At 46.7% G+C, this 17064-nt stretch overlaps 1 protein-coding gene across 1 annotated transcript in view; it reads left to right on the top strand.

Annotated features, from left to right (window-relative positions):
• The first annotated feature begins 458 nt into the window (after positions 1 to 458).
• Positions 459 to 17064, top strand: part of LOC132665669 (kelch-like protein 22) — a 41091-nt gene continuing 24485 nt past the window's right edge. The window contains exons 1-2 of the mRNA XM_060613020.2: positions 459 to 546; positions 7004 to 7269. Of these exons, the coding sequence (XP_060469003.1) occupies positions 7043 to 7269 (227 nt within the window). The 5' untranslated portion in view covers positions 459 to 546; positions 7004 to 7042. The remainder of the gene's footprint in view (positions 547 to 7003; positions 7270 to 17064) is intronic.

The raw sequence follows: 17064 nt of genomic DNA, 5'->3' as shown, positions 1-17064 counted from the left end.
AGGGACCAGGAGGGAAGGAAGCAATGAGTGAGAGATGGACTGAATGAGAATGAGTGAGAGAGATAATGAGGAGAAAAGGAATAAAGGAGGGAAGGGATCGAAGGAATGAATGAGTGAGGGATGAATAAATGAGAGCGAAAGAGAGATGAAACGAGAGAAGAAAGGAGGAAATAGATTTACGGGCGCGATCCTCCCCAAAAGGCATTGCTCTATTTATTCACTTATTCATTTGTTCAGCCCCACTAGGTGTGAAGAGTTAAGCCAGATGCAGAGACGCACGTTCACCCGGGCGGCTGTAGCCCTTCTCCACTGAGCCAAGACCGGAGCCGCAACCGCACAAGAGCTGCTTGGGGCGGCGCCCCTCCTCCTGCCCCGGCCGGGCGCCCTTCCCCCAGCCCCCTAGTGAGGCGCCCCCTGGTCTCCGTGCGCACCCTGTCGGCGCCTGCGCAGCGCGGCCATGTGACTCGCTGAGGCCCCGCCCTGCGGCCGCCCGCCCGCCCCGCCCCCGCCTCCCGCGAGTGCGGCCTCGGCTTGCGGCGGCACCAGGTGAGCTGCGAAGCGCGGGTAGGGCGGGCCAAGCGGCAGAGAGCGCGGGTGGTAGGCGGCGGGCGCCCCTGGGCCTGGGTGAGCAGCTCGGGAGGCGCGGGAACACAGGGGCAGGCGCGGGCCGGAGGCGCGGGAGTGGCGGCCTGAGGCTAGCCCTCGGCCTGACGTGGCGGGGGCGCGGCGGGCTGGACCCCCGGGCGCGGCCCGGGGTGGGGAGCTGGCGCTCGCAGAAGTACTCGGCCTCCGCTTGTAGGCGGGGACCCGCCGGCCTTCTAGCTCTCGGGAAGGCCTGTCACCTGCGGCGGGCCTTCCTAGCCACGACCCTCCGCGCTGCGCGCGGGCGGGTTCTGCAACAGGCGGGCGGGGCGGGGCTGGGCTGCTGCCACCTGGTGTGACCTTGGACCTCGGCCTGCCTGCCTCAGTTTCCTCAGCGGCACACCCAGGCCCAGGGTCGGGGGTCCGCGGGTTGCAGCTGAGGGAGTCCAACCTCGCTGGCTGGCGAGGTTTCCCAAGAAAAGCCGGAGATCGCGCTGTCATTGCAAAATCTCAGGCCCCGAAGCGTCGGCTGCGGGTTCTAATTATTTCCAAGCCTGGGTGGGCTGGAGTCGCGGAGTTGCCATCGCCTGATGCCCAGGGTCCCTTTCGCGCTAGGCGTCCGTGGGGCCGGGCCTGGGCCGTAGGTTTGGCGCGCCAAGATGCCCCAACTCAGCTTTCTGGAAGACTTATGCCAGAGAGCACCTCAGTTGGCACCTCTGTGATAGCTCCACACTCTGGAAATTATTACCCACTCCCTCGTCTCCTCTTCCCGACTGTCGTTTTCCCTGTATTGCAGACCTTGCTTCATGCAGCTAAGGATTGGGGTTCATTGAGTGCAGACGCTGTTTTGGGGCTCTACAGAGACCTGAGGGGTGCCTGCACAATGAATGGTGTTGAGTTGGGGCACCTGGGTGGCTCAGTCGGTTGAGTATCCGACTTGGGCTTAGGTCATGATCTCACAGTTCTGTGAGTTCGAGCCCAACGTCGGGCTCTGTGCTGACAGCTTGGAGCCTGGACCCTGTTTCCTTCCAATTGTGTCTCCTACTCTCCCTGCCCCTTTCCTGCTCGTGTGTGCGGGCGCATGCTGGTGGGCCGGCGCTCTCGCGCTCTCCCTCTCTCTCTCTCTCAAAAATAAATAAGCATTAAAAAAAATTTTTTTTTGAATGGTATTGAGTTGAAAATTCTTTGAAAATGCTTTTGACTCTCATCCATGAGTTCATAAAAAAGCATTTTACATCTTTCAATTTGGGACATAAAGCTTCCTTCCTACTCACCTCAAAAACTTTGAACAACACAAAATGGAGGGGCCTTGCTTGTGATGAGTAGAATCAGAAATGCTCTGGAGCCAGAGGGAACTTAATCTAGGGAAGAGCTTCATGATAGAATAACTTCTGTAAAATGAATCGAAAAAGAAGGTGACACCAAGTGAGCGCCCAAGAACATTTCAAATAAAGAATGACATGGGAAAGGAATCCCAAAAGAAGTGTTGCATTTGACCTAATTTTTTATTTTTTGAAGCTTTGTCAATTACTGAAGTATAATTATATTATGGAATGCTGTTTTTCTTTGTCTTTTTTTAATGTTTATTTTTGAGAGAGTGAGAGCGCCTGTGGGCTTACACAAGTGGGGGAGGGGCAGAGAGGGGAAGAGAGGACAGCAGAGAGCCTGACTGGAGGCTCAAACACACAAACTGCTAGATCATCTGAGCCCAAGTTGGGTGCTTAACCTACAGAGCCACTCCAGGCACCCCTGAAATGATGTTTTCATCTAAGTCAACAAAGAGTGAAAAGAAATGCTGTTGGTGGGCAAGACAGTGGTTGGAATCAGGTTCTCATACTTTGCTGGTGGGAGAATAAGTTAGTATAACCTCTATAGAGGGCAGTTTGACCATATGCCTTACAATGACAAATATACATTAAAATTAATATGATCCAACAGTTCTGTATCTAGAACATTTTCCTCAGATCACTGCTGCATGTGTGGCACATACATCTAAAGGATTTTCAGTATGTAACTGCAAAAGCAAACAATTGGAGGAAACCCAGATGTCTCTCTGAAAAGAACTGGTTAAATATGCTTTATCCATACAATAGACTGTGGGAGGGATATTAAGTTTTCATATGCAAAAGTTAATAAAGGGTGAAATGGTGTAGATTTACAGATTTGCCTTCGAATCTAGATGCCCCCTGAAGGGAAGGTAGAATAGTAGTTTTCTTCCGGGAGAGGATCTGGTTGGGGCATAATTTGGAGGGAGACTTAAGTTTCACAATATGCCTTTCTGTGCCTTTTGAATTTGAATCATGTGAACATATTAAAAATAAGTTTGGGAATGTAATTTTTATTTTTATTATTATTATTTTTTTACCATTTGTTTATTTTGAGAGACAGAGACAGACCGTGAGCAGGGGAGGGGCAGAGAGAGGGAGACACAGAATCCAAAGCAGGCTCCAGGCTCTGAGCTGTCAGCACAGAGCCTGATGCGGGGCTCGAACTCACAAACCGTGAGATCATGACCTGAGCCGAAGTTGGACGCCCAACCGACTGAGCCACCCAGGCGCCCCAGAGAATGTAATTTTTAAATATTTCATACTGACAGAAAAGTTACTCACCGCCTCTCCCTATCAGATCCTGATGTTTTGTCTTACTCGTTTTTTGTTTGTTTTAAAGAAAGAAAACATTCCCTTTTTCCGTGCTGGAGATAATCATGATCCTGAATTCCTTTAACGTGTCTATACTATCTTATACCATAACACCTATCTATAAGTAAAATTGAACGGCATTTTGTTGGGTGTTTTCAAACTTCCTGTACTATATTCTGTGGTGTGCTTGTTCCTCTGTGCGGCTTTGAGATTTCTCCATGGTCATGACTATAGCATGAGTTCTAGTTTGCTCATTTTAACTGATATCTAGTGTTCTGTCAGCTCACTGTGTGCAGCATCCGTTCCTCTGAGGATTGACATTTTGGTCGTGGCCAGTGCTTGCTAGCATATGAACAAGGCTGTGAATGTGTTGTGCTCCAAGCTTTGCTCCTTCAGAGCAGGAAGTCGGTTCATTTTTCTTCACACTGCACTCAGCACCTAGCTTAGTTCCTTAATTGTGCTTGGTGAATGTGCTTGGCTTACCCAAGGAGGCAGTCTTCTCATTGTACTGTATTCTGGACTTGTAGTAAGTGTAGCTACCATTGATCCCTTCCCAAAGGGGCAGAAGTGCTGATGTGCTCACAGAGTGTGGGGACTCACTGGGGACTGATGTCTGTTGGAGTAGTCAGTCGCCATTGCCACCACTAGAGACGGAGGCCCTCTTGACTCCCTAATGGTCATGGTAGTGAGGAGGAAGCTGAGGCTTGGAGATGAGCTAAGTGCCCAGAGTCCTGTGATTAGCAGGACTGTGATTAGACAGCCATGGGGTTCTGCGATGTGGGTGAGGTAAAGCCTTAGCTGGTGAGTAGCTAGAACAGCTGCATTGATGGAGCATACCTGTCATGTTCTTGATACAGTGACAGAGGGAGAAGTGATTGAGCTAGACCTTGACCAATATGGGGTTATAAAGAAACAGGCCTAGGTGGGAGTCTGAAGGTGTTCAGAGGATGACTCATGTCCCTTTTGGTCCTAGGGCTAGTGATGGTATAGGGGAAGGAACATTTTGAGCCAGATAGCGGGGAGATCTAAGCAGAAGGCAGTAGGGAGCTAGTGCTTGAGAAGCCAGGTGGTATACTCATTGGGTATTTGGGGACTCCCTGCAGCCTCAGCAGGGGAACTCAGGAGGATGGGACAGGAGGAAGCAAACCAGTTGGAGTGTCACTACTGTGGTCTCTGACCCAGAGTGGTGGCCATGGAGGACTAAGTGGATGGGCGTCTGAGATGGGAGAGAATGAATCAGAACTAGAGGGTCTGATAGGACACAAGGTATAAAAAGGAAAAGAGATCAGAGAACATTGAAACCATGAGGTTTCTGACATGGAAATGGTGGCTGTGTGAATAAGAAAACTAGACCAATGGAGAGGGCTGCTGGCTGGATTAGGCATTGAGCTGGAGGTGCATTTGCTAAAAGGCAAAAGATTTATATGATCTGAAGAGAAACTGGAGTATTGCATCTGGGAATATAGGGGAGATTCTTGGGAAAGAGGGGGAGGGCTGGGACAGAGTGTGTTGGCTGAAGGGAAGAGATCAGAAAAGAGGGCATTGCCATGCAGCACCATATCAGGTCAGAAGTGGTTAGTGGGGGATATCCCTTGGCCTCGGCTGTCTGTGTATGAGCCAGTCTGGGGTGGGAAGGAAGAAGTGGATGGGTGAAGGTCCCAAATCCAGGAGGTACATTGAGGGGGCCAGCACAGAGGGGAATTGAATATGTTGGATGGGAAACAACAATGAGTCCAAAGCAATCAGGTGGAGTGGGGAAGAGGGGGAGGGGAAGGGGGAGGCAGTAGCAAGGGGTGCTCTTGAGCTCTAGTAGTGAGGAGGGAGGCCTCTTCCTTTTGGCAAGTTTTATAGTAGAATCTATTTTTCTTTTTTATTCTCTCTGTCTCTCTCTTTTTAATTTTAAGTAGACTCCATGCCCAATGTGGAGCTTGAACTGAAAACCCTGAGATTAAAAGTTGCATGCTCTGCCCACTGAGTCAGCCAGGCACCCCTATAATTTTTTCTCCTAAAGATACAGTCCAAGGGAATTGGAAAAGAAACTAATTTGGGGGAGGGGATAGTGGAATGGTGGTAGGTGGGGGAGGCAGATGTTCACAGGCAGTGAGGCAGGTGCCCCTTGGGCTATTGCCTGCTGGCTGGGTGTGACAGTATTGTGGCCTGGAGAGTGCGTAGCTCAGTCCCACAGTGCAGTGCAGGACTGGGTAATCCCCTAACTCAGAGTGAGTGACCCAAGTGTGTTTGAGGTAGGTTTGTTTTACTGACTGGGTTTCTGAGGCTCCAACTCATATTGTGTGCATGTTTTGAACATGCTGACTCAATTATTACAAAGTAACCTTGAATTAAAAACATGATGCAGATATCTTGAATGCAGCAGGTCTAGTTGAAGTTACTGTGCTTGACTCAGAATCTTGGTAAAAGAAGACAAGTCCTGGACCCTTCTCTGGGTCTCCTGGTCACCACTCAGGTCTCTTGTCATTTTTATGCATCCATTCTACATGATGAAACCCAATTTTGTTCTTTCTCTTTCTCTCTCTTTTTTAAGTAAACTCTGTACCCAATGTGGGGCTTGAACTCACAACCCCGAGATTAAAGAGTTGCATGCTCTACTGACTGAGCCAGCCAGGCACCCCAGTTTTGTTCTTTTATTTATCTATTCATTTGTTTAATTTTATTTTAAATGTTTCTTTATTTTTGAGAGAGAGAGAGGGTGCACACCTGCGGGAGGGGCAGAGAGACCAGGAGATGGAGGATCTTAAACGGGCTCTGCAGCAGAGAGCCTGAAGCAAGGCCCAAACTCACGAACCTTGAGATCATGATCTGAACTGAAGTCAGATGCTTAGCTGGCTGTGATACTCAGGCTCTTTTTTTTTAATGTTTATTATTTTTGAAAGAGAGAGAGCATACCCACAGGAGGGGCAGACAGAGAGGGAGACAGAGGATCCAGGCAGGCTCCTCACTGTGAGTACAGAGCCTGATGTGGAGCTCAAACTTATGAACTTTGAAATCAAGACCTGAGCTAAAGTTGAACGCTTAACCAACTGAGCCACCAGGCACCCAAGGTTTGTTCTTTCTTAATGGCAGAGAGGAAGAGCTCTTGAGAACCTGTTCTGTGCTGATGCTTTATATTCATTGTTTACCAGTTTTAGACTTTCCCAACAGGAAGGGTGATTTTATTTCCCTTTTTTCATTTGAGGATCCTGAACTCAGGTTGGTCATGCAGTGAATCTGTGGTAGGGCCAGGGCCCCAACCAAGGTCAGTCTGTTTCCACAACCTTTTGTTTCCCAGAGATGCTAAAGGAGATAAAATTTAATGAAGAATCTTAGAGATGAAGGGACACGCAGGTCATCAGGAAGGAGGCTCCAGGTTCAGATGAGCAGTGGGAGGGAAGAGGAAATTCAGGGGTTTAAGACCACAGGGGCAGGGCACCTGTGTGGCTCATTCAGTTAAATGGCCGACTTGGGCTCAGGTCACAATCTCAACTGTCGGTGAGTTCTAGCCCAGCTTGAGTCGGGCTCTGTGCTGACAGCTCAGAGCCTGGAGCCTGCTTCGGATTCTGTGTCTCCCTCTGTATCTTCCCCTCCCCCACTCTCACTCTCTATCTCTCAAAACTGAATAAATGTTTAAAAAGAAAAAAAAAACCCACAGAGGAAGCACAGGTGTGCTGGTGGGAGGAACAAAAGTGCCAGGAGCAGCAGGTGCCACTTGGGAGAAGAGCTGGCCAGTCTGCGTATTGTGTGGTGTTACCTCCCTGGCTTATTCTGTGTCCCCTCTGTCTTGCCAGCTGACAGCCGCAGTGGTGAGGTCTGGTGTGGTGGTCAGGATGGCAGAGGAGCAGGAGTTCACTCAGCTGTGCAAGTTGCCTGTGCAGCCCTCACACCCTCATTGTGTCAACAACACTTACCGGAGTGCACAGCACTCCCAGGCTCTGCTCCGGGGGCTGCTGGCTCTCCGGGACAGTGGCATCCTCTTTGATGTGGTCCTGGTGGTGGAGGGGAGACACATTGAGGCCCATCGAATCCTGCTGGCTGCGTCCTGCGATTACTTCAGGTGAGTTACGTCACGTGTTCTGTTCTTACGAGCAAGGTAACAGGTAGTCCTGGCTCCACTAGGTATTGTGTTGGCACCCACAGTGATCTGGTGGGAGGGACCAGCCAGAAGCTGCCAAGTCCCTTGCTTCTCCCTGAGCTTCTCCCACTGCTTGTTGTGATGACTCCCCAACAGTGAGTGGGACTGAGGGGTTTTTGAATCTGTTCTTCTTCCAGCTGTCTTGTTTTTGGGGCACCTTCTCTTTTTTCCTATTTCTCTTTTATTTATTTTTAAGTAATCTCTATACCCAACAAGGGGCTCGAACTCACAACCCCAAGGTCAAGAGTCGCATGCTTTTCTGACTGAACCAGCCAAGCGCCCCCCTTTCTTCCTGTTTTTTTAAAAAGTCAATGCTAGACTTTGTTGTGTTTTATAAAATGAATTTTCTATATCTTGGTATAAAACACATTTTTGTTCTATTTTACTCTGGTTTCCCCAATATTTCATTTTGAAAAATTTCAGATCTGTGGAAAAGTTGAAAGAATATTATGAACATCTTAATACCAGTTGTTGACATTTTGTCATATTTCCTTTCTCTTCACACACACAGACACACACACATACATGCCTCCCCCTTTTGTTTGAGAGAGTACACTCGTGTGCATGCCAGTAGGGAGGGGTGGGTGAGGGGGGAGAGAGGGAGAGAGGGAGAAGGAGAGAGGGAGAGGGAGAGAATCTTAAGCAGGCTCCACACACAGTGCAGAGCCTGACAACAGGGCCCCATCTAATGACCCTGGGATCATGACCTAAGCCGGAATCAAGAGTCAGGTGCTTAACTGACTGAGCCACCCAGGCGCCCCCATACACGCCTTTTTTAAGACATTGTGGCACTTTATACCTTAGTCTTTTAGTGCCCCCCTCCCCCAGTGGTGTTCTTGTAAGGCTGGTTAGAAGCCCACCCGAGCGGGTGCCAAGACCAAGGCTGAGTGGTCAGTCCTGTATATGTAGTGTCCACATAGCCATGTGGTGTGAGGAATTGTGCCTTTTGTGCCCCTTCCCTGGCCGTCGACCTTCTGGCCCACACCTTCTCATCTTGAGGGCCTAAGTCTCTGACCTTCTTCCTTCCTCCCTGGATTCTTTGTCCCTTGGGGTTTCTCATGGCTTCCTGCATGACCCCATCCCAGCCATTGGCACATTGGGAAGAATTGGTGCCACTGCCCTCATTGGATGCTTGTGAGAGGAGGCTCAGGAGTGAGCCCCAGCCATGGCTGCCTGATTCCCATTCCAGTTCTGATTCTGATTGTTTCGTCTTCAAGTATTGGTTATAGTTCTTGGGTTTTTTTGTTTGTTTGTTTTTTAAGTAATCTCTATTCCAATGTGAGGCTTGAACTCATGACCCTGAGATCAAGAGTCACATGCTCCTCTGACTGATCTAGCTGGGCGCCCCAGATTGAGTGAAATATTTTTTCATGGTATAAGTGTCGGCCTCCTGTTTTCCCGAAAGAGTTTATACAGAACATGACCAGTGGTGGCCTAGGGCAGACATGGGCAGGCTCTCTTGCCCCTGTTTTTGCTGTTACTCAGCAGTGCTGCCCTTCTCTGCCTTTCCTGCCCTGCAGTGATATCTTCCAGGCCCAGCTGAGGTGCATCTTCCTCTGGGGAGCTTGCTCTTCTTGTCTTGCACCTTTTCCCAGCCCCTGCCTCTCAGGGCTAGCTCCTCCCTGCAGGCGGCTGCTGACCTCTTGGGGTTAAAGAGCTGGATGGCAGTTTTCTTAAGAGGCGCCCCCTACAGGAAGCCTCCTTTGGTATGCACTCTGCAGGGTTTAGGGATTGACTAAACCGTGATCTTGGGTCTTGGTTTTTTGGTTTGTGGTAAGAACTGTCCACTGTACTAATCTTTTGGCTCCTGTAACCCTCTCCTGCTTTGCCCTATCTACTCCTGGGCTGTGTCAGGTGGCTCAAGTGTTCTGTACTGTATGTGGCCTCTCTGGGTCATGTATCCCTCCCTGTTTTCATACTGTGAATTGTAAGACAGTCAACTCAATGTCTGTGATTTTGAAAATTTGAATAAAACTGATGATTTTCTACAAAGTGTGTATTGATAGAACTTCATGCCTGAAACAGAAAGTTCTGTTTTCCACGAAAGCATGAAGCCCAGACACATCCTGGGGAGTTATCCCTTTTATGAACAAACTGTAATGCCATTTAAGCTTTTTCATAGCAGATAAAGAGAAAGGAAGTTTCCAAATTATTATTTTTTTTTTTTTAATTTTTTTAACGTTTATTTATTTTTGAGAGAAAGAGAGTGCGAGCAGGGAGGGGCAGAGAGTGAGGGAGACACAGAACCCAAAGCAGACTCCAGGTTCTGAGCTGTCAGCACAGAGCCCGACACGGGGCTCGAACTCACAAACTGCGAGATCATGACCTGAGCTGAAGTTGGATGCTCAACCGTCTGAGCCACCCAGGCGTCCCAGAAGTTTCCAAATTTTTAAAAAAGAGAGTTATATAACACAGGTATCAAAATTGGAGAGATTAGCCAACACACAAGAAAACTTCAGCTTGTTTGTGAATGACAGCATGACGTGTTCAGTGAGACCTCAGTACAGAGCTCCAGAGCACCACTGTCCCTAATGTTACTTGCAAAGCAGCAGACCCTAGCCCAGGGAGGCTTTGTTTCCATGTCAGAGAATCTTTTTTATAATGCAAGTCGTCCTTAATCGCTCAAAGGGGACCTTATCTGTAGCCCTCCACAGACATCAGCATCCATTCCCACAGCTAAAATACTTTTTGAATATGTGGGAAAAAAGTTGAAAGCACCACTTTACCCCTGCCCTTCCTTCCATATCATCTCCCCACCTCCCCCTCACCCCCCATGGTAACTATTTTCAAAAGTTCCTATTCATCCGTACACTGTTTATTTTTGCAAATACTGGTCCTGAAATTGACAAATTGTTTTGTTTTTTTGTTGTTGTACCACATTGCCAAAATGTCATAAATGTGTTCAGGGGGTCTCTTTAGAGCTATTTTTGTTAGTTGGTAGCTGTCTAGTGGTTGATTTTGTGGGGGATAGGGAAAGGTGGGTTCTCCCACATTGCCATTTTTTCTATGAGGTTTTTTGTTTTTGTTTTTTTTTTAATTTTGGTATAAATTTACTGAACCACAAAACCTGCCCTAAACTCATAGGAGGCTTATTTTATTTTATTTTATTTTATTTTTTAATATGAAATTTGTTGTCAAATTGGTTTCCATACAACACCCAGTGCTCATCCCAACAGTGCTCTCCTCAGTGCCCATCACCCCCTTTCCCTTCCCTCCCACCCCCCATCAACTCTCAGTTTATTCTCAGTTTTTTTTTTTTAATATATGAAATTTATTGTCAAATTGGTTTCCATACAACACCCAGTGCTCATCCCAACAGATGCTCTCCTCAGTGCCCATCACCCCCTTTCCCTTCGCTCCCACCCCCCATCAACCCTCAGTTTATTCTCAGTCTGTTTTTTTTTTTAATATATGAAATTTATTGTCAAATTGGTTTCCATACAACACCCAGTGCTCATCCCAACAGGTGCTCTCCTCAGTGCCCATCACCTCCTTTCCCTTCCCTCCCACCCCCCATCAACCCTCAGTTTATTCTCAGTTTTTAAGAGTCTCTTATGGTTTGGCTCCCTCCCTAATTTTATTTTATTTTTATCCCACTCAATATACTTGGAAATATTAAGGAGTTTGGATATGAGATACTGACCTAGGCCCTTCAGGGGTGTGACATCATACATGGCATGGGTGCAGTGTTTTTCCAGTTGAAGCCTTTTGAATTCTTTTTTTTTATTTTATTTTTTTATTTAAAAAAAAAATTTTTTTTTTTTAACGTTTATTTATTTTTGAGACAGAGAGAGACACAGCATGAACAGGGGAGGGGCAGAGAGAGAGGGAGACACAGAATCAGAAGCAAGCTCCAGGCTCTGAGCCATCAGCCCAGAGCCCGACGTGGGGCTCGAACTCGTGGACCGTGAGATCGTGACCTGAGCTGAAGTCGGACGCTCAACCGACTGAGCCACCCAGGCGCCCCGAAGCCTTTTGAATTCTGAAACACACTTGGGCCTCTAGGATTTGGACCAGGGATTGGGGGCCTGAACAAGCTCATGTTGGGAATGTTCCTCACTGGACATCAGAGGGAGCTTACTGGACATCTGGTTATGGTATCCTAGCAGTAGAGGCAGCCCTCATTATGATTCTGCAGTGTTCTGTGGTGGTCATGCCCTGCATTTATTTTGTTGGTCCCCTGCTGTGATTTTAAGCATATACGATAAGATTTACCATCTTAACCATTTTTTTATGTTTATTTTTGAGAGAGAGAGAGAGAGAGTATGCACATGTATGTGCAAGCAGGGGAGGGGCAGAGAGAGGGAGACTGTCTGAAGCAGGTTCTGAGCTGACGGCAGAGAGCCCAACGCGGGGCTTGAACCCATGAACTGAGAGATCATGACCTGAGCTGAAGTCAGACGCTTAACCAACTGAGCCACCCAGAGTTTTTAAGAGTACAGCTGAATAGTGTTAAGTGTATTCACACTGTTGTGGAAGGGGTCTCTAGAACTGTATCATCTCGCAAAACTGAAATTCTGCACCCATTAAACAACAACTTTCCATACCCTCCTCCCAGCCCTACCATTTCACTTTCTGTTTCTAGGAACTTTTTTTTTTTTTTTTTTTTTTAATTTTTTTTTCAACGTTTTTTATTTATTTTTGGGACAGAGAGAGACAGAGCATGAACGGGGGAGGGGCAGAGAGAGAGGGAGACACAGAATCGGAAACAGGCTCCAGGCTCCGAGCCATCAGCCCAGAGCCTGACGCGGGGCTCGAACTCACGGACCGCGAGATCGTGACCTGGCTGAAGTCGGACACTTAACCGGCTGCGCCACCCAGGCGCCCCTAGGAACTTTTTTTTTTTTTTTTTTAACATTTATTTTGAGAGCTCATGTGTGCATGTGCATACACATGCAAGCGGGGAGAGGGGCAGAGAGCAAGGGAGAGAGAGAAACCCAAGCAGGCTCCGCACTGAGCGTGGAGCCCCATGAACCTTGAGATCATGACCTGAGCCAAAATCAAGAGTTGATGCTTAACTTACTGAACCACCCAGGCACCCCTCTAGAACTTTTTATAAGTGGAATCCTATGTATTTGTCCTTTTGTGACTGGTTTCTTTCACTTAGCATAATCTCAAGTTTCATTCACGTTGTAGCATGTGTCAGAATTTCCTTCCTCTTTAAGGCTGAACAATGTCTCATTGTATGGATATACCATTTTGTTAATCCATTCATTTCTCAATGGATACTTGGGTTGTTTTGCCTCTTGGCTATTGTGAATGATGCTGTTATGAATGTGGATGTACAAATACCTTCTTAACACCTTCCTTTCAGTTCTTTTGGGTATGTACCCAAAAGTGGAATTGCTGGGTCATATGTTAATTCTATGTTTAATTTTTTGAGGAATTGTCATGCTGTTTTCCACAGCAGCTGCCATCAGTTTAACATTCCCTCCAACAATGCAGAAGAGTTCCATTTTCTCTGTATTCTCACCAACACTTGTTACTTTGTTTTTGTTTTTGTTTTTGGGTTTTTTTTTTTTTTTTTTTTTTGGTAGTGGGCCATCCTAATAGGTATGAGGTATGGACATCATTTCAAAAGTTTTTCCCCTTTTAAAGTTTTTATTTTGACATAATTTCAGTGTTACAGAAAAGGGGTAAGACTATGATAAAGAATTAAGCACCCATTTTTGGTTAAAAACAACAAAACCAGAAGGAGTGCCTGCATATTTTATTTTTCTTTTGGCCTTTTTTTCCCTCCCTAACTCTTGTTTTTTTTTTTTTGTTTTTTTTTTAACGTTTATTTATTTTTGAGACAGAGAGAGACAGAGCATGAACAGGTGAGGAACAGAGAGAGAGGGAGACACAGAATCTGAAACAGGCTCCAGGCTCTGAGCTGTCAGCACAGAGCCCGATGCGGGGCTCGAACTCACGGACCGTGAGATCATGACCTGAGCTGAAGTCGGACGCTTAACCGACCAAGCCACCCAGGCGCCCCCCTAACTCTTGTTTTGAAAGATATCAATCCTATAGAAAAGCTGCAAGATCAGTGGAGTGAACACACCTGTGACCTTTGCTTAGATTCATTGGTTAACATTTTGCATATTCACTTCAGAGTAAGTTGCAGATATGACAGTTTTACTGGAAATACTTTATTGCACTTCTAAGAATAAGGGCCTTCTCTGGTATATCTTTAGTACCATTATAAATCTAAGAACATTTACAGTCATTCCATAATTTTATCTGATGTTCATATTTAGATTTCCCTAGTTTTCCTCAAAATGTTTTCTGTCTCCTCCCACCCCTCCCCATTCAGGATCTAGTCAAGGTCCATGCAATGCTTGGATACCCCAAAGAGTGAGTCAGGGTACCACAGAGTGGGAAAGCACCCCCTGAGAGTGTATGCATGGAGTAAAATATCTAGGAATTAGACATAACGTGCGAGTGTCAAGTCTGTGAGCAGGTGACCTATAAGACCTGCAAAGAGACCCAGAGGCTGGCTTGTGAGATAGAGTCCATTGTGTCCATCACAAAGATGCTAGCTCTCTCTGTATGAGTCTAGATGTGTAATGCATTCCCTATAAAAACATCAAGAGACTTGAGGCACCTGGTGGCTCAGTTGGTTGGGCATCTGACTTCAGCTCAGGTTATGATCTCAGTTTGTGAGTTCATGCCCTGCCTCAGGTTCTCTGCTATCAGCACAGAGCCTGTTTCAGATCCTCTGTCCCTCTCTCTATCTGCCCCTCCCTCCCCCCCAAAGTCAATAAACATTAAAAATTTTTTATTTTATTTTTTTAATGTTTACTTTTGAGAAAGAGCACGAGTAGGGGAGGGGCAGAGAGGGAGACACAGAATCTGAAGCAGGCTCCGGTCTCTGAGCTATCAGCACAGAGCCCAACGCTGGACTCCAACTCACAAACCATAAGATCTTGACCTGAGCTGAAGACAGACATTCAGCCGACTGAGCCAACCAGGCGCCCCAACATAAAAAAAAATTTTTTTTTAAATCAAGAGACTTTATGGGGGCGGGAATTGCACATACTGATTCCAAAATCCAAATTTTCAAAAGCAAGCAAGGCCAGGAAATTGTTGAGAAGGTAATGAAAGGAGACTGGCCCTACCCTACGTTAGTTAATGCATGTAACAGAGCTGCAGTAATCCAGGCTCCTGGTGCCTGAAGAAATGTTGGAATGTTACTGGGAAAGATGAGAGGTTTGAACACAGACACAAGCCTACCACAAACTTTGTATGTGGTAGAGATGGCATCCCAAGTGGGGGAAGGTGATGATGGGTTAGTCCTCTTGAAAAACATAAAGTTGGACTGTTTTTAAAATTTTTGTTATGTTTATTTATTTTTGAGAGGGAGACACAGAGTGTGAGCCGGGGAGGGGCAGAGAGAGAGGGAGACACAGAAGCAGGCTCCAGGCTCCGAGCTGTTAGCACAGAGCCTGATGTGGGGCTCAAAGTCAGGAGCTCCGAGATCATGACCTGAGCAGAAGTTGGACGCTTAACCGATTGAGCCACCCAGGTGCCCCTGGGTTTTTTTTGTTTTTTGTTTTTAAATGTTTGTTTGTTTGTTTGTTTCAGAAAGAGAGGGAGCACAAATGGGAGAGGGGCAGTGAGGGAGACACAGAATCGGAAGCAGGCTCCAGGCTCCCAGCTGTCAGCTCAGAGCACAACGCGGGGCCCAAACCCACAAACTGTGAGATCATAACCTGAGCCAAAGTCAGATGTTTGACTGAGCTACCCAGGTGCCCCCTGGATAAATGTTTTTGATGTTTTTCCCTCATAGGGAAGAGCTGTTTTAAGTTTGGCATAAAACTCACAGGCAAAAAAAGAAAATGAGAAATTTGCATTCAAAACAGACAGACTTCTCCATGACAAAAGGCATCATAAAATCAAAAGATCTGAGGTAGAAGAAAAAATTTCAACTCATCCAAAAAAGGGCAGATTTTTCAAATTAACAAGACAGAGTCTAATAGAAAATGGACAAAGAATCTGGACTGTTCAGAAAGAATATAGAAATGACACTTTAAGGAGCACCTGGCTGTCTCAGTCAGAAGAGCACATGACTCTTGATCTCGAGGTCATGAGTTCAAGCCCTATATTAGGTGTAGAGCTTATTAAAGAAGAAGAAGGAGAAGGAGAAGGAGAAGGAGAAGAGAAGGAGAAGGAGAAGGAGAAATAATAATAATAATAATAATAATAATAATAATGGCACTTAAACACTTGACAAGATTATCTGTCTGGTTCATTATAAGATTTCTCCCTTAGAAGATTGTTAGTATGTAGGCAGTATTATCAAAGTATAAATATATATAAACCCTGTGTCCCAGCAATTGCTTTCATAAGAATCCTGGCAAGCACTTAAGCAAAATGTAAGACCATCTGTCTGGTGAAATAATGGGAGATTAGAAGTAACCCAGGTATATCCCAGCAGCAGGGGGTTAAATCAACCATGATAGCCTTTACAGGAAGAGGGGCAGCCCTATGTATACCAGTAAGGAGCCATTTCCAAGATGCATTGCTAAGTCAAAACGTGATGTAGAATATAAGGTGCATACATGGAGTGTCTCTGGGTATAGTGCTGCCCTGGAAAGAGGAACTGATGGCCTGGAGCAGAGGAGGAAGGGCTAGAGGGAGACTTTCACCCTGTTGTATATTTTAAGTCATGTACTGCACATATAATTTACCTAGTTGAAAAATAAACAAAAGGTAAAAAATAGCTACTCTGTCCTCTGTATGTTGCTGACTGTCATATTTCAGCCCTGCTGCCTCCCCTTTCTCCCCCAACCTTCTTCCCTCTGAACAACTAATTAAGTGGCTCCCCACTGGGATGCCTCAGAGGCATCTCACTGATGGTAACTGTGCTCTCTGGCCCCATTCCTCCCAAGTCCCCATCAGCCCAGCTAACCCAGCCAAGGGCCCTGATTCTTCCAGTGCTCTCCTAGATTTGGTTCTTCAGCATATTCTCCCTGCCACTGGGCCCTTCCCAGGCCTGCAGGAACCCTCCCTCCTGCAAAGTCTACTCATACCACTCTCCTGTGTAAAGTTCCCTGACAGTGCCTGGATTTTAATCCTGGCTCAGTCTTGACCTGGGGGAAGCAGGACCTGGCCCTGTTTTTCCTGTTCAGTTCTTCCTTGCCCTGGCCTGGCTGCCTTGTTTACTGAACTCATCCTTGCTCCAGGACTTTGGCACCCGTCTCCTCTACCTGGAATGCTGTCTGCTGGCTGGTGAGGTGCCACCCAGCCCCATCTTGGTTCCTGAGAGCTAGCCTGTCTCTGCTCCTCATCACTCTCCACCGCTCCCCTCTCCCAGCTTGGTGCTCCTAGATCAGATGCCCAGTTGTGTTTCTTCCTAGCATTTCCTCACTCAGAAATGCCTTGTTCTTTAATTGCTGTTCTCTCTAGCATCAAACTCCATGTAAGTAGGAATCTTACACTTTACTTGACTGTTACACCTTTGACTCTGATTGGTATAGTTAGGCGCTCAGTTAATATATTTTGAATGGAATGAGTTTTATTGTTTCCCATTCATCCATTCTTTCATGACATGCCCTGGGCTGCTGCTGTGATCCAGGAAGTATATCATGGATACAGCAGAAAGCAAGCTGGACATTGTCCCTGTCCCTAAGAGGCTCATTCATGACACCTTGCAGCCCATGATGGTGATTTCTAGGATGGCTGTCCAAATTTGGTCAGGAGTTTGTGGGCACCTTCTGTGGCAAGCATCAGTGC

The sequence above is a fragment of the Panthera onca genome, chromosome D3 (assembly GCF_046562875.1).
Source record: "Panthera onca isolate mPanOnc1 chromosome D3, mPanOnc1 haplotype 2, whole genome shotgun sequence".
Taxonomy (NCBI): domain Eukaryota; kingdom Metazoa; phylum Chordata; class Mammalia; order Carnivora; family Felidae; genus Panthera; species Panthera onca.
The sequence above is the reverse complement of the archived record's forward strand: the minus strand, read 5'-3'. Positions and strand labels throughout refer to the sequence as shown.